At 39.7% G+C, this 22,778-nt stretch overlaps 1 protein-coding gene across 10 annotated transcripts in view; it reads left to right on the top strand.

The window, feature by feature from the left end:
* MCTP2 (multiple C2 and transmembrane domain containing 2) overlaps positions 1-22,778 on the top strand; it is a 237,405-nt gene that overhangs the window by 95,265 nt on the left and 119,362 nt on the right. For 8 of the 10 annotated variants that reach the window (XM_027571097.2, XM_027571096.2, XM_027571098.2 and 5 more), the window contains 4 exons: positions 5,969-6,133; positions 8,340-8,470; positions 17,938-18,124; positions 20,449-20,542. In XM_027571097.2, the coding sequence (XP_027426898.1) occupies positions 5,969-6,133; positions 8,340-8,470; positions 17,938-18,124; positions 20,449-20,542 (577 nt within the window). Of the gene's footprint in view, positions 1-5,968; positions 6,134-8,339; positions 8,471-17,937; positions 18,125-20,448; positions 20,543-22,778 lie in introns of those variants that run through there. The other 2 variants (XM_027571105.2, XM_027571102.2) reach the window with 2 other exon arrangements.

Here is a 22,778-nt window from a genome sequence, read left to right as displayed (position 1 = left end):
GCCGGAATACTGTCCTGAGGATTCAGAGAAAAACCAGACTTGGCCATTGTGATTGCTGAGTCAGCGGGAGACAAGAGAGTAGAGAGGTAGGAGTATTTTGAGGGCATGGTTAGACCCGATGCTAGCCTTGCAGGTGGGCTGAAAGCTGGGGACAGAGAAAGACTGCAGTGAATCTTCCCAAGTGAGAGGGAGGAAGAAGTGAATTGAGATATGACCATATAAAATAATGTGGTCCATGGCAAGTGCTCCAAAGCATTTATTATCAGGCTTCAACCAATTGGGTTTTCAAAGTGGAGCCCCTGGGACCAGCAGCATCAGGAGCACCTGGAAATTGTTAGAAATGTGAATTCATGACCCACTCCACCCTCCCAACATTTCGGACATCTTGAATTGAACTCTGTGGATGGAGCCCAGCAATCTTTTAGCAAGCCTTGCAGGTGATTCTGAAGCAGGTTCAAGTTTGAGAACCGTTGGTGTGGACTTGGGTCTGCGTTGGGGTGTTGGGAAGAGCAGGAGACAAAGCTAGAAGCTAGAAGACAAAGCTGCTAAGTCTTAGGTAGTGGTGGAGTTAGGGTGAAGCGAGAGCAGTGTCCAGAGTGCACAACATCCACAGGTACTCAGGGGCCAGCCCTGCCCATTGCAGAAGTCTGAGAATGAGTGTTTTGCTTGCTCCACTGTATAGGGAGGTAGGGCAGGTCCTGGATAGGGATGCCCTCCTAGATAGTGATGCCCTTGAAGTATTGTACCTGAAGGAGAGACATAGAAACGCGCAACACAGAAAGGAATCCAGAAATACTGCATACTGGTGTTATTACATATGAGCACAGCATTTAACTTTGACCTTCGTAGGGGTTAGGATGAAAAAGAAGATCTTGTTGAATCATGTGGCCTTCACTTTTTTTTTTTTTCGCTTTAGGTTTTAAGGATAGGAAATGTGTTAGGAACATTTTCCTGGTCCTAATCCCTGAGAAATGGGTATTTATAGACTGTATCAAATTTTTAAAAAATCTTCATCTTTTATTTTGGAGTGCAAAAAACAGAGCAATGGCATTTTTTCACAATGAAAAAAATGTTAAATTTTGTATAAAACTTTTCTAGTTAATGTGTCTGTACAACCTGCAGGTTATTCATTATCCTTGGGACTATAATCTAGTTATCATGTACAGCTATAAATCTCCTGGTCCATGTCCATGTCCTTGTGGCAAATTTAAAAGTCTTTCTTTATATCCTTATGCAAAGATTTTTTTTGTGTGTGTGTGTGGTTCTAAGAGAATTTATGCCTACAGGATCCTCTTCGGATGATATAAGAAGCTGCCAGGAGCTTCTCTGGGAGCCTGTTGCATGAATGTATGGATCTTCTCATGTCATGCTATAAAAGCTGTTGACAATGAACAGTTGTTTTACATGTGAAAAAAAAAAAGCTTGGAAGGAGTATTTCAGGGAAACCTTTTATAGACTGAATGTTCTCCCTTAGCTTTTCTAAGCAATGCCAACAGAGTTGAATCTTGTTTTGTTGTTCATTTAGCTTACAAAGTTAGTTAATTTTTTTCCATGCATTTGTTTCCACTGACACCTCCTTTCTCACAAAGACCTAGGAAAACTAACTCATGAGAGTCAAAATAGGACGTGTTGGTGGCATTAGAATCCCTATTTTCATATTCCTGTAACAGATCATAGAGAGAGTACCCACACAGTGTTTGGCACCTAGTAAGTATGCCTTCCTAGAAAAATCTTGTGAACATATTTTCCCGTTGCCCCTCTTTTTCATTCCTATCTTTTAAAAATTTGGTTGGTATTTTGTCCCACCCGAGGGAGGGCTTTGGATAATCGTCCTGTAGTATTGGTCAGCATGGTCTGTTCTGGAGTGTGGCCTAGATGACTTTTGATGATTGCTTTTGATGACTATAGGCTGTGGCCCCTACTCCTTTCAAGATCTTTCTTTCCTCCTAACCCGTCTGCCATTCTTCCTGGCCCGCAACAGAGAGGAGGCCCCTTGCTGACGTGCCTGTCATTTCTGGGTTTTCTTCTGCATCATGCCAAGAGACTGGAGTCCACATCACCATCTCCCCAGCATGCCACTTGACCGGGATCCTCCAGTAAGGCGTGTGGCCAAGCTGTAATCCATTTTATACGTCCCAGGAATGATAGTCATGCACCGTTTTAAGAGTCTGTGCCTAGATCACAAACTTGTGAAGATTCTCCACAGTTTTTACTTTCAGTTTTACTCTCTCTTTATCCCTCCTTATTTGTCCCTGGGATTGTCATGACCCGGAAGTAAATTGTTCCTGAAGCTTTTCATTTTTCTGAAAGTCTGTGTGGTTTTTCTTTTTTCTTTTCCTTTTTTTTTTTTTTTAAGATTTATTTATTTTACAAAAAAAAAATTTATTTATTTTAGAGAGAAAGAGTGTGCGGGGAGGGGAGGGTGGGCAGAGGGAGAGAGAGAATCTCAGGCAGACAGATGACTCCCCCCTGAGCGTAGAGCCTGACGTGGGACTAGATCCCACAACCCTGAGACCAAACCATGACCTGAGCCAAGAGTCAGACTCTTAACCAACTGAGTCACCTGGGTGCCCCATGAAAGTCAGTATGTTTCTAAGTTAAATATCATACCTCGTATTCACTGGTAATAACTAACGTGTGTGCTTCCGACAGAAGTCATGATTTCTGTTCAGAGAAAGGGTGTGGATTTGGTGGGGTGGGGATTGAGGAAGAGAGAGAGCCTATGAATGAAACAACATAGAAACAGTGAAAGGTTCTGATCCTTTGGGAGGAAGGAGAAAAATAACAAAACCCTGATGTACTATATTTTATCCTTTATGTCGGCTGAGAAATTAGGGTCAGGACCCAGAAACTTTGCTCTATCTCCTGGTGTTTGTTTCAGCTCAGGTGGGGTGGGCTTCTCCTTTGATGGGTCATTTCCTTCTCTCCTTTCACATTCCAAGCTGCATTAAGATGACAAATTTCACTTATAGGCTCAGGCACAGACATGAAAACTTGAGCTATGGAGTTAGCAGAGTGAGTGCAGGGGATTGGATTTATTGTGGGGAGAAAGGGATCTTTTGAAGAGCACAAAAGATTTGGGGAGCCCAGCTCTGAATCAGAGCTCACAGAGGATGGCCCCTACCGTACCTGCCTCTCCCACTGACTGCGCTCTTAAGCCTCATCACTTGTCTCAGGGCTGAAGACAAATAAATGTTGAAGTAATTAAGACACTTCTTTCGAGCACACATACACCCCAGAATATGTTGCTTATAGACAGAATTTTATTTGGACATAACCTTGTAGTGGGTTTTGCAGAAAGATTGAGGGTAAAACGAGGAGAATAAAGGCCCTGTGTTTTTTCTATCTGTGAACTCTGAAGTAAATAGTTCACTTTTCCTACCCTGCCTTTAGTAAGGGGAAAAAAAAAAATCTTGGACGGCAAAGACCAAGTCCGTCACATCAAACATGACTGCGTTAAATACTAAAATGTTCAAAGTCCGACTGAGATAGATAAAGGCTTTGATGGAAAGTGGATATTTCCCAGGGACATTACAAGCAATAATGCAGATGTTATGGTGTAATGCAACGAGTGTCCGTGGATAGATCAGGAGCTCTAGCCAAGCCGCGCCTGATGTAGGCCTTAGCCTTGCCCTCCCATGCTGTTCCGCCATATGGAACCTATCTCTCGGCCCCCTTAATAACCAGCTTTGAATTCCATTTTCACAGAGCTCATAGAGCTAAGTGGGGCTGTTTTATGGACAAGTTAGATAGAAGCCTTTCCAAGATAAACATCCAATTTGAAATTAGGACATACCAAGCCACAAAATTATTTTAGGGCATATTTCATGGAAGTACTGCCATTTTTCTTAGGCAATTGCCAGACTGTAGGATGCCCTTTGATCCCTCGTGGACATTACTCCCTTCTTTATAAAAAGGATCTTGAAATAGTTGCAGTGTTTAGGGAGGAATATATCTGTCGGAGCTTTGAAGCATGGCCATGGGACAGGTCATGCCTTAGCTTGTTGGTTGGCAAGTCAAACTTTAAAAAGAAAAAAATTTAAAAAAAGGAATTGTAGCAGGATATATGAACCCAAATCTCATTTTTCTTTTAAAGATAGAAATTCTCAGCCCGTATACCTAATAAGCTATAAAATGTATTCAGCGTATCCAGATCTATATGCTTACATATAGATTTATAAACACATATGCATATGTTTATATATGCGTCTGTTTATGTGCTGTGTTCTTTAATAAACTTGAAATTGCTTAATTTTATTTCATAAAGTTTCATTATTGAATATATTCTATCCACAAACGAACTGAAAACAGAAGTTAAGAAAGGATTGCCCATGTTCTCCAGAGGAGTGGGATTTTTTTTTTTCTTTTTAAAATCTCACGCACCCTCCCTGCTCTGTCTCAGCACCTCCAAAACTTGTGTGTGTGCATCCACGCACACACGCGCACGCCTGCATTTTAAGAGAAAAGCAACACAGATGTGAGGTTTGAGAGTGTAGATTTCCTTAAATGTGTTTTGTTTAAGGCAGTCACAGAATGACCAACCAAATGCTTGGTGTGGTACTGCTGCATCATTTTTAAAAGTGGTGGAGTGACATGTGTTGGATGAGGTAAGCTGGTATATAATTAATACGATACTGACATACCATTTGTTGTGATAAATTGTGACTAACCGGTGTCCGAGCAAATTGGTGTCTGAATGATCTCGAAGATATATTGAGTAGATGACAGGAATGAATATATAGTGTTAGAAATTCATTGCTTTACTGTGGTACTTGATGCCATTTACATTCTTCAGTCCATTTATTTCTCCTTCAAATAAAGCAGTCCATGCTTGTACCATTTCACGTTATTGAGCGGCGAACGTAAATGAACTCCGCCAACTAAATGCAGCATGTGGATCATGTGGGGATCCTCATTCAGACAAACTAACCATAAAAAAAAAAAAAGACATGGTTGAGACCTTCAGGGAAATGTGGATATGTGCTGGGTATTTAATGATATTAAGGGAATTATGGTTACTTTTGTGGAGTGTTGTGATCATGGCATGGTGCTTATGGAAAAACAAATATGGATTTTTGCTTTCAAATATTTCAGCCAGAGAAAAATAGTGAAGGGATACATGAAATCAGATTGGCAAAATGTTGAAGCAGATGAATAAGTACGTGGAGACTTATATACCATTCTCTCTGCCTTTGTGTATGTTTGAAAATGTACGTAAAGAAAATAAAAGTGTGCTTGTCCTCTTTATAATTTAATAATAGGGGATGTTTGCTTTTTTCTATATTCTGTTTAAGGTGTGTGTGAGTGTGCATGAGTAATATAATTTAGAAAAGGAAAAATAAAGTAAACGGTTACTGAATCTGTACTGGATCCCAGACACTGTGCTAAGTGCTTTCTACATCCTTCCCCTCCCTGTACATCTGCAAAGCTCATTTGGCTGGCTAGCTGATTGCAGGCTGGATCTGGAGTTGTGAATCTCACAGTTGTGTTGGGCTTTTTAGTAGTAGCCCAAGGAATACAGGGAAGTGTGGACAGATTCAAGTGTGGAGGATAAATTCAAAACCATTATTTCTGAATACCCAGAGGAATTTTGTTTCCCTGCAAAGCAGTGCCTTGCTCTTCTCTCTCTGTTTCCCAGAACACCCTTTTTCCCTTCCTACTATTAAAATAGCTGAAGGCCCTGATGAAGAATTCCTACCAAGGAGCACATCTGGGTGGGAGTATAGGCCAGTGCCAAATCCAAGTGTTGCTCCCAATCATCCTTCACTATATTGTTACAAGTCCAGTGCTGGAGAAGGAAATCACATAACTGTGCTTGCAGGTTTGCAAAATCAATGAAGACTAATAACACTTTCACCAGTCAGGGAGTGCTATTCATAATCCCATATTGAAAGCTGGAATTCCTGTGATCACCAAAGTCACACTCAAGAATTATCAGCAAGTTTATATGTCATCTTCTTTGCTTTAGTCCTCTTTGATACGTAACCTGCGGCTCTCAGAGTCCTTGAGAAAGAACCAACTCTGGAATGGGATTATAAGTATAACGTTGTTGGAAGGGAAGAATGTCTCAGGAGGAAGCATGACAGAGATGTTTGTCCAGTTAAAACTGGGAGATCAGAGGTATAAAAGTAAGGTAAGTTCTGTCAATTCCTTAAGAAGTAGAAAATCTTTCATAATAAAGGAACTGAAAAAAAAATGTTTTCCACTCTGAATTTCACAAGAAGAGGAGAAATTTATTTTTAGCCCTCATAACTTTATTAGGAGCATTCCAGACAACAAAATAATTGTATAGCTGCAGTCAATTAATATACCTATTGGGTTGCTTAGCATAATTTATTTTAATATAGTAACTGGAACTAGAGAAAGCTTATTAAATAACAGATTTGGATGCATGATTTATTTTTGTTTTAAAAATAAGCAAACATTGTTTCAAAGATTGCAGGAAAGGTATAATTAAATATTTTCAAAATCCTACAAAAATAAAATCACGTAATGTATTATATTTGGGTGAAAACAGTCGAGATAACAAAAAATATTTTCAAAATCATATACTCTTTGCTTTCTCTTACTTGTTAGTATTAACACCAAAAATAGACATTTGATGCTGGTTGTTGTGATTTTTTTTTTTTAAACTGAAGTATTAGTGATTTGTTTTGAACAAAAGTAATGGCTTTTTTAGCTGCCTTTAAAACTCAATCACCTTACTCTCCTGAAACAAATTCCACTTAATTTTTAATCTTAGTAATTTGGTGTGGTTTTTATTTCAAAAACCATAGTCTCCAAACCATGGTAATGAATTAGTTTTGCATAACTGTCAGACAGGAATATTTCCTAGGTTTTATGGATTGGGGGAACTAGGGTACTTGAAAGTTGTCACTTGCCAAAAGCCACGTAGACAAAAACAAACAAAACAAAACATTGGTGGAAGATTTTGAACATAGACCCGAGGATATTTGCAATTTGGACTTTACAGGGTAGAGGACATGACACATGCAAAGACCAGTGCACTTGGGAAATGATTTAGGGAGCAAGAGGTTTCTCTGTTGCATGCTCTTCAGTGCAAAATCAAACATTAAACATCACTTACTCCACTACAAGGAGTAAAGAATTGAAGCTCACACCAGAGAATCATTTTTGAGAAATGTGAAAAATTCTGGGTGAGTTACAGCAGAATTGGGCAGATGATTATTTTAATCAGGTAGTTTCAGGCTGTACCTGACAGCGTATGTATCCAGGGTGAACACATCTCTCCACTAAGATTCCTTTAGCCAGCCCAGGGTCAGGCTAAGGATTTATAGAAAAATTATTCATCGCTAAGTACACTTTGCCCTTTGGACTAAGGTGGAGTGCAGAATTAGTCCAGTATTTGCTACAGTTCCCCTTGGGGACTATCACATTAAATTTGTGGTCAGATATTTTTTTCCCCATGGTTTCTAAATTCTGTGATGATATGTTTTATAAGCTCAATGTGAGAAAGAGCTTAAATGATATTGCATGATGTTGGCTACAGCCGATGTCTGAGTTGTCCCCATTTTCCCTTGCAAGAATAGTTTGGCCTCAGATTTAATAGTTGACTCAGTGCTTCTAGAGCCTGATAGTCCGTGCCGAGCATTCTTGCTCCATTTTATTCACAAATTCAGTCTCTGGGTAAACGAAACAAAAGCAAAAAATGCTGCTAACAGATCAAACACATAAGCTGTTTGCAGTCACTGGAAGAACACAGAAACACTTGTGGAGTTTTCAAACCAGGCTGTTTACTTTTTTAGTGTGGCTGTAGTGGGGCTTCTCCATCTTTCTCTCAAGTGACTGGATTCAGTGAACTCAGATGTTAAAAACAGGCAGGCATGTCCCAGTGACGGATTTTTCATGCAATGTATAGGACAGATGTGAATGAACACCTCAGCCTGCTAATTTATATACTTCTTAAGCCAGTGCTGAATAGATGTGCTAATAAAACTGTTACTTACTTGCATTCGATTAACCAATGAGGAGTATCTTTTGTAAGAGAGAACAACTGTAACTGTCTATTGAGATATGTTTTATATGTCTATAATATATATATAATTTATGGTTCCTTGTGGGATAATTCTGGTGGGGTCACTCTTGCTAATGGGCTGGATAAATTCTTGAATCTGTGGGTGAGCTAGACGGGTAACGATGGTTTGCCAATTCCCGAAACCTCAAAGTCCCTTTCGTTCCAAAACAGAAAGTTTAACTTTCTAAGGGAGAGGCACATCGTCACGATCTCCTGCCGTGTAGAAATGAAATGAATGTCTGTAGCTGCTGTAGCAATGAATGGCATTTTAAGAAAATAAATATTATAACTGCATGTTTTCTAGACACTGTGTAAGAGTGCAAATCCGCAGTGGCGGGAACAGTTTGACTTTCACTACTTCTCTGACAGGATGGGCATTTTGGACATTGAAGTGTGGGGAAAGGACAGCAGAAAGCATGAGGAGCGTCTGGGCACGTGAGTCTGCTCTGCTTTCTAACTCATGGGAGATGTGTGTGGAGCTTGTTTCTGCATGAGGCTGGTCAGAGAGAATGTCATGATCTGTTTGGGCTTAGAGTAAAACCTCACATCCCCACCCCAGCAGCCATAAGTAAGCTGGACCCTAACCTGGGGAAAAATCTTGTTTTGTTTTAACTGGTAAATGTCACTTCATACCGATTAAAACAGAAGAAAATAGTGTGTGTCGGGAATTCTTTAAAAAATGTTACTGTGCCATCTCAGGCTGTTTGGGAAATGTTTATGCACGGGTCAGTCCACTTATACACAATTTTTTCCCCCAATAAATACAGTACAATAATGTAAATGTATTTTCTCTTCCTTATGATTTTTTTTTTTTTAAGTAACAGTTTCTTTTCCCTAGCGAACTTTATTGTGAGAATACAGATAACCTACGAAATATGTGTTAACTGTTTATATTATCAGTAGGGCTTCCGGTCAACAGAAGAGGGCTATATAGTAGTTGAGTTTGGGGGGAGTGAAAAGTTATGCACAGGTTTTGGACTGTGCTGGGGCATCAGCACCTCTGACCCCTGCACTGTTCAGTAATCACCTATGTAAATTTCCAATGTACCCTATAATTTTGGTTCTGCTGCTTAGTAAAATACCATATAATTTAGTAAGAAGATGAAGCTAGGTGTCTCAAAATGGTGGGAAAATTTTCAGTGTCCTTGATGAGCTTTGTGGCAAACCATAATGAAATCTATTGAGGCGAGATCTATTTCCTTTCATTTCTTTACTCTGCACCCTCCCAACTTAATTGAGGGGCTTACCCATACGTAATGAGCAATACCGTGAATGTTATAGGTTCCTTATTGTAGCAATACCATTAAGTGAGATTGTGCCCGCACCCTGGCTGGCCCTTGGGAAGTACCATGGAAATGGTGGTGGAAAGATCATCTCTGATCTTACAGATAGCCCTGCAAGTTAGTAGCATTTTTCCTATTCTGTGGAAGAGGGAATAGAGTGCAAGAGGCTTACAATTCACTTGGCCATGGACTTCAGAGCAGTGAATGCCAGGGCTAGGATTCTGTGTTTTCTGAGACCAGTTTCTTTCCATGAAATCACTGCCTTTTGTTCATCGCATATACATACAGTTTGTATCCAAATCTTAAATCTAGGATACAAGCATTCAAAGGGCTCTCAACAGCTGTTTGACATCTTTTCCAAACCAGAGTCTCTGGAACCCTGGATTCAGAGAGATGCCTGGGGCTCACCACTTGGAGAAAAAGGGGGAGGGTTCTGTTAAAACCTCTATCCTGAGGCCAGAGCATCTCAACTTTTACTTCTCTTCTATATTGGGGTTCTAATTGAGGGAACGTCTTATTGCCGAAAGCTGAAAATTGAAAATGCCTCCTCTAATAGAAACCCGTTGATTCACTGACGAGGGAATGCAGAGGCCCAGAGCAGTGAATGTTTTTCCATCAGCAGGGAACTTACAGGCAAAAATGGGGCGAGACCGAGCTAACCCAGTACTTCGTGCACTGCTTTTTCTGGGTAAAATACTGAGCACAGCGTCTGGCACACAGACTGTTAGCTCTCCTTGCTGTCATCATCCCATCCCTCACCAGCAGCTCTCCTGGGATACGTAAGTGGGGAGTTTGGTACCCATGGAACATTCCTGCCATGTTTTTCCACGGAGGCACCATGTTCCGTGGGACTGTCTGGCATGTTGCAGGATGTTTAGTAAATCTGGCTCTTACCCACCTGATACCTGTTGCTTTCCCCAGTTAGTGTGTGGGAAGTATACACAAGACACATCGCATTCCATCACGCATATCCAGACACCCCCTTGGGGAACAGCCTGCCACCATTTGAGACCTCGGCTCTTCAGCCTCCGTGTGGCATAGCCCTGGTTGTATCCCTTTGTGTAGCCCTCGTCCCCAATGCTGTGCTTATCCCACAGGTGGCGGTCATTGCTTCATCGACAACCCCATGGGCCAGGTTGGTGCTTTGGGATAGCAAACGAGGTCATGTCACACCCTCCAGCTTTTGCAGGAGGTGGCCCCCTAGTCATCTCGCAGATGACTTTAGCCTGGTCTCGTATCTCCCTCCTGTGTCTACACAGTGTAACTGAGACACTTCAGACATTTCTCGGGACCTCTGACACTTGTCATCACTGTGACATACCAGTGCCCTGCCAACACCCATGGCAGGAGGATCAGAAACTTTGTGCTAGCTCATGCAGCCGAGGATGAGTTCTGTAAATGCACAAACGCAGAGAACTCTGTGTCCCAAAGCGTTATCTGAGTGGTGGGGATTTGGGCTTCCAGTGATGAATGGCCAATGTGTTATTTTAGGAGGTGCAAAGAATAATACCCTTCCCATTTCACACATCACTGTGCTGTCCCGTTTCCTTACATAATAGGAAATGCTTTTCCAGATGAGTGTCAAGTTTCTCCACAGCCACAAAAAATAATTTAAGATGTCCCTTTTCTTCTATGTGTTGTCATTGGAGTATGCATTTATTTTACTTATTTCCTGTTTGTAACTTAGACGTGTACCTGTCCCAGGGGTCATGATGTCCTTCCTCTTCATGGATTTTAAAGGAGCTTTTTGGTATCCTTTCCTTTTTCCTCTCCTGAGGTACAAAAGATAACAAAAGCATCTCTTGTGAGCTGGCTACACAGCATTACCCTGCAGTGGGGTGAAACCTACTGCTTCTCAGAGTTAAAGATGAGGTGGTGTCAGCATATGCTGAAACTCACTGACCTGTTACATACTGTTCCTTCCCACTTCAAATTTCTCACTTATTTTCTCATTTCATTTTCTTTGTTGTTTATAATTTTAAGGCTTGGTTATTTTATCCACCTGTGGTTGGGAAATACCTTTTTGCATGAGGAAACTCTCCGACAGTGTGCATGAGTCATAATTGTTTCCTAAGACCTGTTGCATATTTTGTTTTTGGAGAACACCTTGATGCTAGTCATTTAAAGCCCTACGTGGCCTCTCTGAGGAAATTCTCATCAGTGAAGCTTCCCTTTGCAGGCAGATTGACATAAGGAAGGGAGCACCAGCTTGGAGTTGCACATTCAGGGCTTGCTGAACCACAGAGTTTGTTAGCTGTGTGACCTTGGGCAATGGATTTGTTTGTGAAATTGGGCTTTCTTTCCATGCAGTGGGGTCCGGTCAAGCAACAGTGTCTACATGATACCTAGGTCTTTTATCAGCACTTTAATGCTAGATATTATTATTACTATTAATTTTGAGATTGTTCTGTATGACAACTGTAGATCCCCACAACATTTGCAACTAAAATTATGCAATTTAAGAAAAAGAAATATGACTAGTAAAATTCAGTGTGTGTGTGTGTGTGTGTGTGTGTATAGTGTATATATATTGCATATATATATTTTTGTATATATATATTGCATATATGTATATTTTTCAAAACAGTATAGACATTTTTTTGAAATTTTTTGCAGAAGTTGGCAGTGAATATCTTCAAGGACATGGTGCAAAAGACGTTTGTTGACTAAAGGATTGAGCAGCGGCAATGGCATTGCTGGGGTGCTAGCTTGGTGATGGAGATGATGAGCCAAGGTCTCAATTGGTGGCATGCTGTTGCCCAAGGGGGTTTCTGGATATGTGTCTCCTAAGTCACATGGAACTTTCTGAAATCTCCTTGTGTCATGGTTCCCCTATTGTCTTCCACTGAGCCACAAGTTATTCCCAAGGGGGTCAAGGCTGGTCCCCAGATCCAGCATCCCATGGACCATAGTGCCTACGAACTCTAGTGTTTATTCATGAGCAAAACCAAATCAAAACGAAAACAGAAAAATTACCAAAAAAACCCAGTCTCTGATTTTAAAATACATCAATGGTCCAGAGACAGTGAACTTTTTGGGGGAGTAAGAAATAAAGCTAAGTTGAACCTGCTCCAACTTTTAAACAAAACGGCAAGAGTATAAATATAGATCATCCCTTTGTAAACCTGGGCCATTTCAACACAGTTGTATTGTTTTCTTAAAGCCTATTTTACATTTCAAAGTGATTTTAGAGATTAACTCGTTATAGAATATTCTAGGCTTTAGTTTTGAAAAGTTACTAATGAGAAAGTTCGAGTCCATTTTAACTGGGCTACCACAGAATCAACCTGCAGTCCCACATGGTGCCCTGGAAAGTGGCTCTGACATGCTCCCAGTTTATTAGCGACTCTGATGTGGTGGAGAAGCGGGGCTGGGATATTTCTCTGGACAAATTGCACCGCGTGTCGTCGATCTGCTTTTACAACCCGGCTTGACACATTCACCGTTTTCTTCGTGTTCACCCCCTTCCTTCACCTCCGAGATTTACAGCCTTTAAAACTACAGCACTCTTTTCTGCCCCTCGCATTTAAGTTAAAAGCTGGTCAGTCTGTAATATAAAACAGGGAATTATGGTAATGAATAAGAGGTTAAAAGCTATCATGGCAAGTGAAACTTGAGCAGGTTTGGGTGACTGATATGGCAAAATTATGTGTTGAATTAAAACATTAAAATGCAGCGGGATTAATGGAGAAAGACAAGAACAGGAGGTCAGAAACAATGCTTAAATCAGCACATTCCCTGCCTGTAGGCTAGAGAGGATAGCTTTACTATATGCCTGTAGGAGGAAAAAAGTAGTAATTAAGTCCTTGTCTTCTTTAGGTGAAGAGAACTGTGGACTTTTCAATCTGGGAGGCACCTAGTAAATATATTTATTTCCATTCCTTTCTTATGTGGGGGAGGAATTAGTGCACAGTATTTAGACGGTTAACAAAAAACACTTGCCTTTGTCATTTGGAGTTTTTGACTTTGAGCTTCATTATGCCACTGGCCTTCATTTTTTTGTTTGTTCACTCTATTCAAGAAATACAGAGCACGTCATGTACCGGATACTGCAAAGATTCAGCAGAAAATGACAGTGATGGACGCTATCCTCAGACCCGAAAAAGTTTGGGGCTGCTTCAAGTTGTCAGGCAGCAGCTTGTGGGGGTAGGGGGAGAGCAGCTTCCTGGAAGAACAGAGGTGGGTGGGTTAGCCTGACGAGATTGGAGGAAGAACTTTCAGGAAGATGGAACAACATGGGCAAAGGTCAAGACAGAGGAGAGAAGGCATTCTGAGAAGCTTGAAAGGAATGAGAAGGGTGGGCAGTGTCATGAGATGAGACCTGAGAGCAGAGCAGGAGTGAGGTCACAAAGCCATCCAGTTCCATCTCCTGCAAAGGAACAATGGTGGTTTCTCTCTAGACACAAATGCATGGGGGCCCCTGCTATTTTTGTTTCCATAATATAAAGGTTGTTACAGTAGCGGGCTCTTACAGACCAAATATTTTAAGATCAGATTTTGGAATGAGAATTTCCTGGTGACCTAAGGGCCAGCGTGTGGCACCTTCTGAATGACTGTCCAAACACGGTCACTTTTCTTGTGTGTGAAGTCACACATGAAGCCACAGGAACAGACCTGATTTGGTAAGGCTCATTAATCACACAGATGGTCTGAGTGTGTGTTTTCCACGTTGTTCTCAACAGAAAGAAGAGCAGTTTTATAAGTTTTATGGCTTTATTGGTTTTTATTCAGTGCATCATTGGATATGTTGGCCAGAGTTTCTTGGGCTATGGTGAGTTAAGAGCTATGCTTTAGGGGTGCCTGGCTGGCTCAGTTGGAAGAGCATGTCACTCTTGATCTTGGGGTCATGAGTTCAAGTCCCATGTGGGGTCTAGGGATTTCTTAAATAAAGAATTAAAAAGTTATGCTTTCAAAATTATCTTTAGCTCAGTTTCCCTGATGGTTTTGTCAATGTGTTTGTATTGTCAGCAACCAGCCTTGTACATTTTTAAGATGCTAACATGGATGTAATTCGCCACAGCCAAATTATTAACATGTCTCCAGTGATTCAGCACTTCTACACATCACCCTGTGCTCATCGCAAGTGCCCTCCTTCATCCCCATCACCTGTTTCCCCCATCCCCCACTCCCCTCCCCTCTGCTGACCAGCAGTGTGTTCTCTACAGTTAAGAGTCTGTTTCTTGGTTGGTCGCTCTTTTTTCCTTTGGTTGGTTGTTTTGTTTCTTAAATTCCACATATGAGTGAAATCGTGTATTTGTCTTTTTCTGACTGACTTCTTTCACTTAGCATTATACTGTGTAGCAACATCCATGCCATTGCAAATGGCAAGATTTCATTCTTTATAGCTAATATTCCATTACATATATATATACCACATCATCTTTTTCTATTCATCAATCAATGGACGCTTGGTCTGCTTCCATTATTTTGGCTATTGTAAATAATGCTGCTCGAAACACAGGGGTTCATGTATCCCTTTGAATTAGTGTTCTTGTATTCTTTGGGTAAATACTCAGTAGTGCAATTGCTGGATCATAAGGTAGTTCTATTTTTACCTTTTTGAGGAACCTCCACACTGTTTTCCATGCACCAGTTTGCATGAGACAAATCCTCTTTAATTTTTTTTTCTTCTGCGTTTGCTGATAATGCAGTACCTCTTCCTAGCTTGGAGTTAATATAAATAATTCTTCCAGCCTCTGGCTAACCTCCAGAGCTTCTGGTTTTCCTTCAGACATGAGGATGAGCTAGAACAATGTGGACTGAGATTGAAATAGGGTAAAATGGGAGGCCTGGAAGAGAGGTTCTTATGTGGAATTCATTTCTTGCTTCCGGCTTTCCTCCTTTCTTCCAGAATGTGGGAGTAAATGTGGAAGCCAGGTGGGTAGGTGAGAGGCAGAGGGTAATTCAGTTGTAGAAAGTCATCTTTAGAGGGGGTGCCTGTCTGGCTTAGTTGGTAGAGCACATGACCATTGATCTCAGTGTTCTAAGTTCAAGCCCCACATTCCGTATGGAGCCTACAAAAAACCAAAAAACAGAACCAAAAAAATGCCATCTTTAGAGGGGAGCTGGTTGTTCACACCAGGGAGAGGGTACCTGTAAATTAATCCTTAATTCTTAAGATATCAATTCTCATAATGGGGTAGGTACCCTAGGAGCCTGGGTCATAACCCACGTGCAAAAGGATCGTTTAATTATGATACGATGGCTATCAGTTTAATTTGTTCTTTCAAGTCACTATGGAATAAAAATATTTGACTGAATCCACTCATTAGTTAACTGAGCATGTAGAATGCATTAGGTTTGTGCAGAAATCCCTAATCTGTTGTTTGTGGAGATTGTTTTATCTAAAATAGGCAGGGCTGTTTTCATGCAGGTGTTCTTTCTTCCATCCAGATAGTCTTTAGAAATGGGATAGGTGCAAAGTTTCATAGGAGAGAGACATGACGAAAAAGTTTGTGGAAATGTGTAATTTCTAAGGCAAAACCCAGTGTTTACTTTGCATTTTGTCTGGTACGTGATTCAACTTTTGTTTAAAATAACTGCTCTATTCTGACGAGTTATGCCTTGAAACAGGCACTGGGGGAGTGTGCATAGTTATTGTAAAAATGCTAATATTGCTCAGTCTTTTTAGATGACTTTTTAGAATTAACATAAGGTTCATTCTGAATTATCCAAGAGAAATTTACCGTGTGCATCGTTTTCAACTCCCAAACATTATTTGTCTCTTATCTCTAAGTAACTTCTGGTTGTTAAAACCACCACTACAACAGAAAGGTGGAACTCAAAGGATGAAAACAAATTGTCATTACTAATGATATTAAGGTGATTTTGCCATAAATAGGTTATTGCTAATTTGGACTAATGAAAGTGACCACCAGAAAAAAATTCTTACAAAGTTGGATCATTTATCTTTCTGTAAGAAAGAGCTTTGTTCAATGAAGGTGTATATAACGATGTAAAATAATGCTTAGCAAAGTGTTCCTAAGCAGATGTGCTATTGCTATATTGGTTAAGAATTTGTGGGTGGTTTTGTAGTATTGGTTTAAAGCATGTGACATTTCTTTCTTTATAAGCAAAATTAATTCCTTACTTACATGCTTATGAAGTAAAAGAAAAATAGTAACCCCTATTTTCATGGTAGCAAACTTTAAAAGGTTCTTTATTGCTACACACACAAAAAATGTTTTGATTCAAAGCAGAGAGGATTAATTAAAAAGATATATTTTTTGTGATGTGTCTCTGGTAGAAATTCTTGATGAATTTATTACATGCAAAAGCTCTAATTTGCCACCTCTTCTTTTAACTGGAATCACTTTTGGTAATTAGGAGATAAATACACATTTAATTTTATAGGTACATATCAATATTAAAATATATTTTATTCTGTCGTAAAAACTGGTATAGATTCTTGATATTATGGATAGTTTTTCTCTTTAATTGGGAAGGGATTGCAAGGTTTCAAATGTATTAAACTGGAACTCATTAGATACCATGTGGCTCAAAATTGTCCTTGCTTTATATGTTAGGTAAAATTACCTATTTTTAAATATCTGCAAACATACAAAGTTCATTGAAGATTTAGGATGAGAATCCATCCTCATCTTACATCGTGAGAGGCAGTTTTCCCTTTATAAAGTCTTGAATATTCATCTCCTTCAATAACGATGGAGGGAAAATGGGAATTACATGCACAGGCACACGCACACACGTATCACAGCTGGGAACCACCGCTACCTACGCTCCCTCCCTCGACTCTACCCTACCTTTTCCGCCCACCTGTGCATAAACAAAGCAGGTGTGGTCCAGGCAAACCCAGAGTTTTCAGTGTTAAAGCAAATAAATGGCTTAGCACCTCAGCCCTCCTTTTTGGTGTTTGTTTCTGTATATAAATGTGTTTGAGGTTTTCAACATCGCCAGAACATTGGCTGTTAAGAGACGGAAAACATGCAATTTATAGCAGATGGGTGAAGCCTTTTCCTGGCAGTGTTGCTGAAATGGGATCAATCAACAGCACTTCATGCTCCATTTGTCCAGAAGCAATCCACCTGGGGAAACCCTGTGGCACTGTGCCTATTAGGAAAACACCTTAACATGTTGCTTTAAATAAAAACTCACCAGTTGGCATTAATCTGGAAGAAAATAGTTTCTCCAGTGAGCCCTTTGCCACTTGAATTTCTCTTGTCTTTTCTCCCCTTTTTGAACCATGACCCTTTATTCTCTTTGTTGGCAAAAGACACAATACAGAGAAGCCATACAGATCCCTCATCCATAATGCTTGAACTTGGAACTTTTTTCTCCCTATTTCTTGAGCTCACCGCCTTTCTGCAGACCTCATGGGGGCAAAGAGCCGACTCTTTGCACTTACCAACCCCTCCATGCTGCCTTCTCTTCGGTTTCTTTACCTCTTCATCTCCTTAATCTTAGAGTGTGTTAGGCTGGGAGGGAGAATTAAGAGCTGGGGGGAGGGGGGAGCCCCCACCACCTTCGTTGTGCGAGAAACCCATGCTGAGACAGAGTGAGGTTTGGGGGGATGAGGAGATACAAATCAGGTGCTTTGGAGGTTCAGGAAGGGCCATGAGTTAATCCCTTCTGTTTCTCTGATTCCTCCAACTTTTCCAGGTGCAAAGTGGATATCGCGGCCCTGCCGCTCAAGCAAGCCAACTGCTTGGAGTTGCCTCTAGAGAGCTGCCTGGGGGCTCTCCTGATGTTGATCACACTCACTCCCTGTGCCGGAGTCTCCATCTCAGATCTGTGCGTGTGCCCCTTGGCAGACCCCGGCGAAAGAAAGCAGATTGCCCAGCGATATGTGAGTGCTTGGCCTTGTTACGCTGCCCCCCACCGCCTCCACTTTTGAGTTGAAACAAAGTCTGTGAATTGGAAAAAAAAAAAAAAAAAAAAAAAACTGCCTGAAAAGAGAGCCTTGTCCAAAGTTTCATGGCATGTCTCATAAAACAAGACATTGGATCCAGAGGTTAATGCATTAGCGAGAAGGTGAAAGTAGATTAGAACTGCCGATTTTCAAAGCCCGAAACCGTATTTTGAATTTTTAGCTTTTAGAAACTCTTTGGAGAAAATGGAAATCCACGAGGAGGCAGACTTATTTAGCATGTCTGCATATGTATATTGGAATTTTAATACAAGTTCACAAAAGTTTATTTTTTTATTAGCCATAATATTTGAAATGTTAGAGCTACCTTTCCAGAACCTCTCAGGACCAAGTGAGAACGTGCTTCTGTCTTGTAAAGCAAAGCAAACCAAAACCCTGGACAGCTATGCAAAGCTGTTAGGTACTACTCTGGATAATAAAGGCAGTTCCTGATTTTTGCCTAAGTAGTGCAATGCGCTTAGAAGTCCACTCAGCAATTTAATATCAAATGGCTTTGCGATCTTCATTTTTTTTTTTTTGTTCTCTGTCTTTCTAGGTGCCTTTATTTGCATTCTGTTTTTATCCACCTTCTTTGTAAATCAATACATTTATTTTATGGCCACACACGAAAGGCATGTTTTAGAAAGTTGCTCGAAAATGAAGCAAAGATGAATCCCTATTTAATGGGAATATTATTCTCAGCATAAACTTTAGTGCCTCCCAAATCCTTCACTTGGAGGCGTATTGATTAATTGAATAATTCCTTATCTGCAGGAGTACAAAAACCTAGCCACACGTCTTATTGTCAACACAAACTCTGCATGGCCCGGTTGGCGTGCCCCAAAGGAGTTTCTACAAAATCCACTATTAATAGTCTCTCTGATGACTGGAGTTAAGCAAATAAAAATTTGATGATAAACCTTAAAATTTCTCCCCAAACTTTCCCATGGACGAATTGAAAAATTTGCAAATTCACCAGGGGTGTCCTATATTTATAAGGTGATTTTAGATAAGATCATAATGACTGCTTTGAATCATGCCTCAGGATGTGAGGAGTACTCAGGGAAAATAGGTTTGAAGAAGCCAATCAAAATAGAAGTATCAAGTGTTTTGTTTTGTTTTTTTCAGCTAGAGAGCTGGCCAGCATCTTAGAGGGAAAGAATGCCCCGTCATAAAACACAAGTTTCAGACCTCTTGTTTTTTAGCTTGTAAGAATAGATCATCTTGAGGGCATGTCCACATTTAAACTATAAAAGTATTTTATTTCAGATGTTTTCAGATTAGTGTAAACTAGTTTTTTTGTTTTTGTTTTGCTTTGCTTTGTTAGGTTGAAAGTACACAGCAGAAACAACTTTCAAAACTGCCAAAATGGTGCATATGAAGTTAGTTAAACCTGAACTATTATTAAGTTATTATTGTATCCTGAAATGCCTAAAAACAAGGATTTTACTGTCTCCCCATAAATCCCCAAGGCCTGCTTATCACAGGTTTTTAGTTATCCAATGATAGCGGAAATACGATATCCAAAAGTTTGAAAGCAGAATCTTTTCAGCAGATGTTTTCTGGAGGCATGCAGAAATAGTTTATCTGCTTGTCTCTTTCATGCACCATTTCTGAAGGATGCAATGTATATACACAGCAAACTATTGTTCTGCATGCTTAAGAATTATCAGTAGATACATTCAAGCACTGGCTCATGCAAACTAAAAAAAAATCAAATGTCAATACAGGGTGATACTAGATGCTCAGTCTCTAATGAGCTGGCTAAAACGTGGACCAGAAAATGCACTGTATTTCCATCCTTACGCTCTTTCCAGTGGTAATACGTATCTGTGAAGGGTCCAAGTTGAGCCCTCTGGTATCCATAAAGTTTGTACTAATGAGGTCAAAATAGTGTGGCCTTTTTGAGTGATTTAAAAGTTTCATTCAAGAGAAAGAAAGGGGAAAAGAGAATGAATGGAGCTCCACACACGTTTTCCCCATGGGATATCTGTTCTATCACCAGGGGGCAGTGTTAAAAGTAGATTCTGTGTGCTTTGTAATTGGTTTATTTTGAAGCTGTAGTTAATTCTCGGTCACTTTTAATCTGGTTTTTGTGAATGCCTAACTGTCCATTGGCTGATATAATGTACTCTGGAACTTTACTAATCTTTGCAGGAGAAAGGTGATGATAAATCTAGAATGTACTTCCTACAGGACTTTATGGCATTAAATAGTATATTAGAAAGCTATTTTCATGTATGATCTACTTTTCTCCCCCTCAGTGCTTACAGAATTCCCTGAAAGATATGAAGGACATCGGCATTTTACAAGTGAAGGTTTTAAAGGCAGTAGATCTCTTAGCAGCAGATTTCTCAGGTATAAACATCTTTCATTCATTTTCCTTTTTACTTATTTCCTGTTTTGAAATGATCTGATGGCAAAGCAAAATGTTTTAGTAAGTGGAAGCATATACAAGCAATCATGCTCTTTCAAATAGAGTAATAGAAGAAGAAAAAAGATGCAGTCAACAGTTTTTTCACTTAATGAACGTTTTTCACAAAATTATTTTTTCAAATAATTTTACTATGATTAGATAATGTACTAGTCCAGTTGACTTTCAGATATATTTGTGGATGATTAGTGCCACGAATTCTTTATTTCTTAAATTAATTTCCTGAGAAAATTTACCATAGTACCTCAAAAGACAGGTTGGACCTCCTGCCTTCACTCCTTGGCCTTCACTCCTCTGTGCTGTGAGCTTTTCATTCTTCACCATGTAAGAGGTTGTGGTGATTCATAAATTTAAGCCTCAAAGCCCATCTAGCTGGCACTGGTCTGAAACAATAACCAAAGTCTTGGCCATGGAACCACCTTGCAGTTGACATGGTCTTACACAAAATTTCTCTTGGTGCTTCACTAACTTGAACTTTTAAGGCAGAGGCGAGAACGGACATGCTTTGTGCTGAGTTATGCTTGACTGTGAGGAAAGTAATACAGGCATTCCAATATCTGACCGGAGGGTGACTCTCCTCTTATTGCCAAATTAACCCATTGTATTAACAACGGGGACACCTATGTGACAGATGCTATTTACCAAGCAAATTGATAAATATAAAGAATACAAGGTATACAAAAAAGAATGTACAGATTTTATGCATGGGCAAGGTATTGCAAGACTTACTTCATGTCCTATTTTTGGAATGTGGCCTACTCTTTTCAACACAGAAACTTACACTATATGATAGTAGCTTCTGAACTTTCCAGTTTGAGGATGAGGAAGATCAAACTTTGGAAAAGTGAATTTTAATTTTAAGTACTTTCTATTACAAAAAATGATGAAAAAAATGATGGGGAATATAAACTTACTTTTTTAAAGGAGTTCTCTTCACCCTCCCTCAAAAAGTGAACCAATAGAAATCACTACTGTACAAATCGTGAGAAATAGGATGATGATGTTCTTATGGAAATACTGAGGGAGAAAATCCAAAAATGGTATTTTGGCCAGTATGAATAAATGAATTTGGGGGGTTGTAGATGAAATACTCAGATGACTACTTCTAACATTTATTAATTTAGTTGCAAATGTTGAGAGTCTCATATTGAGTTAGAAATTTTCCTTTCTTTTAAACTTACAATTTACGAAAACACTTAATTCACTCCTTTCCCATGTGCCTTTGGCCTTCGGAGTTTTGTTATCAGCACAGCACATTTAGAGTTATCTACCAGTTTTCCAGAGCCAGTTATTTTTACTTCCATCTGAATGTTTCGATACAGTCCTTTTTGAATCTATGATTGTTGCTGTCTCAGGAAATGTCTCAAACACAAGAACTCATTCATGCCTTCAAACAATGTTTTCAAAAATTCTCTTTGTAGTTGTATGTTTGGGGATCTCTAGGAACTAATTGCAATGCATTAGAAGTTTCTTTTTAAGTCTTGTTTACAACTACATCTGTATGTGGAAACACTTTTTTAAAACCTTTATTTTACCTATCCTGACAGGTGCCCCTCTCTACAGCCCCCAAAACTAGTGTTTATGGAGGTGTTTCAGGCCAATGTCACTTTTCCAAGCAGTATTTTGGCTATTAAAATAAAGTGAATAGGAGAGGAATCTGAAAAAAAAAAATATGAGAACATTTGGAAAGACCAGAAAACAAGGCAAAACCCTCTTTTCAGAAGAATAATTTTTGGGGAAAATGTTGTCATTTTGTCATTTTCTTTATATTCAAGATTCTAGGAGATAGTTTTGGAGTGGATGAAGGTGAGTACCAGAGGATCCCAGTAGCAAAAAGCAATGGTTACAAATCCAGTCATGCTGTGTGGTTTGACTGAATGCCCTGGTGTTTATTGTCTCCGTATTATTTATGAGAAAATTATCACTCTTCTGAATTGAAGCAAAGATCCTTGTCATTAGCTAAACATGTCTTTAGACCATATTGATCTTTATTTTTAGAACCAAATTTCACAGTCTGTGTTCTCTATAGGTTGGCAGGCTCTTGTGTGAATCCTCCAGTCTATTCTAAACCAGGATATTGCTTTAGGTTAACAAAGTGGACCTAATGCAGAGAGTTGTAAAGTAAATTTTCTTTGTGAAAAAAAGAAATGGATTCAGATC

The sequence above is a fragment of the Zalophus californianus genome, chromosome 6, assembly GCF_009762305.2.
Source record: "Zalophus californianus isolate mZalCal1 chromosome 6, mZalCal1.pri.v2, whole genome shotgun sequence".
Classification (NCBI taxonomy): Eukaryota; Metazoa; Chordata; class Mammalia; order Carnivora; family Otariidae; genus Zalophus; species Zalophus californianus.
The sequence above is the reverse complement of the archived record's forward strand: the minus strand, read 5'-3'. Positions and strand labels throughout refer to the sequence as shown.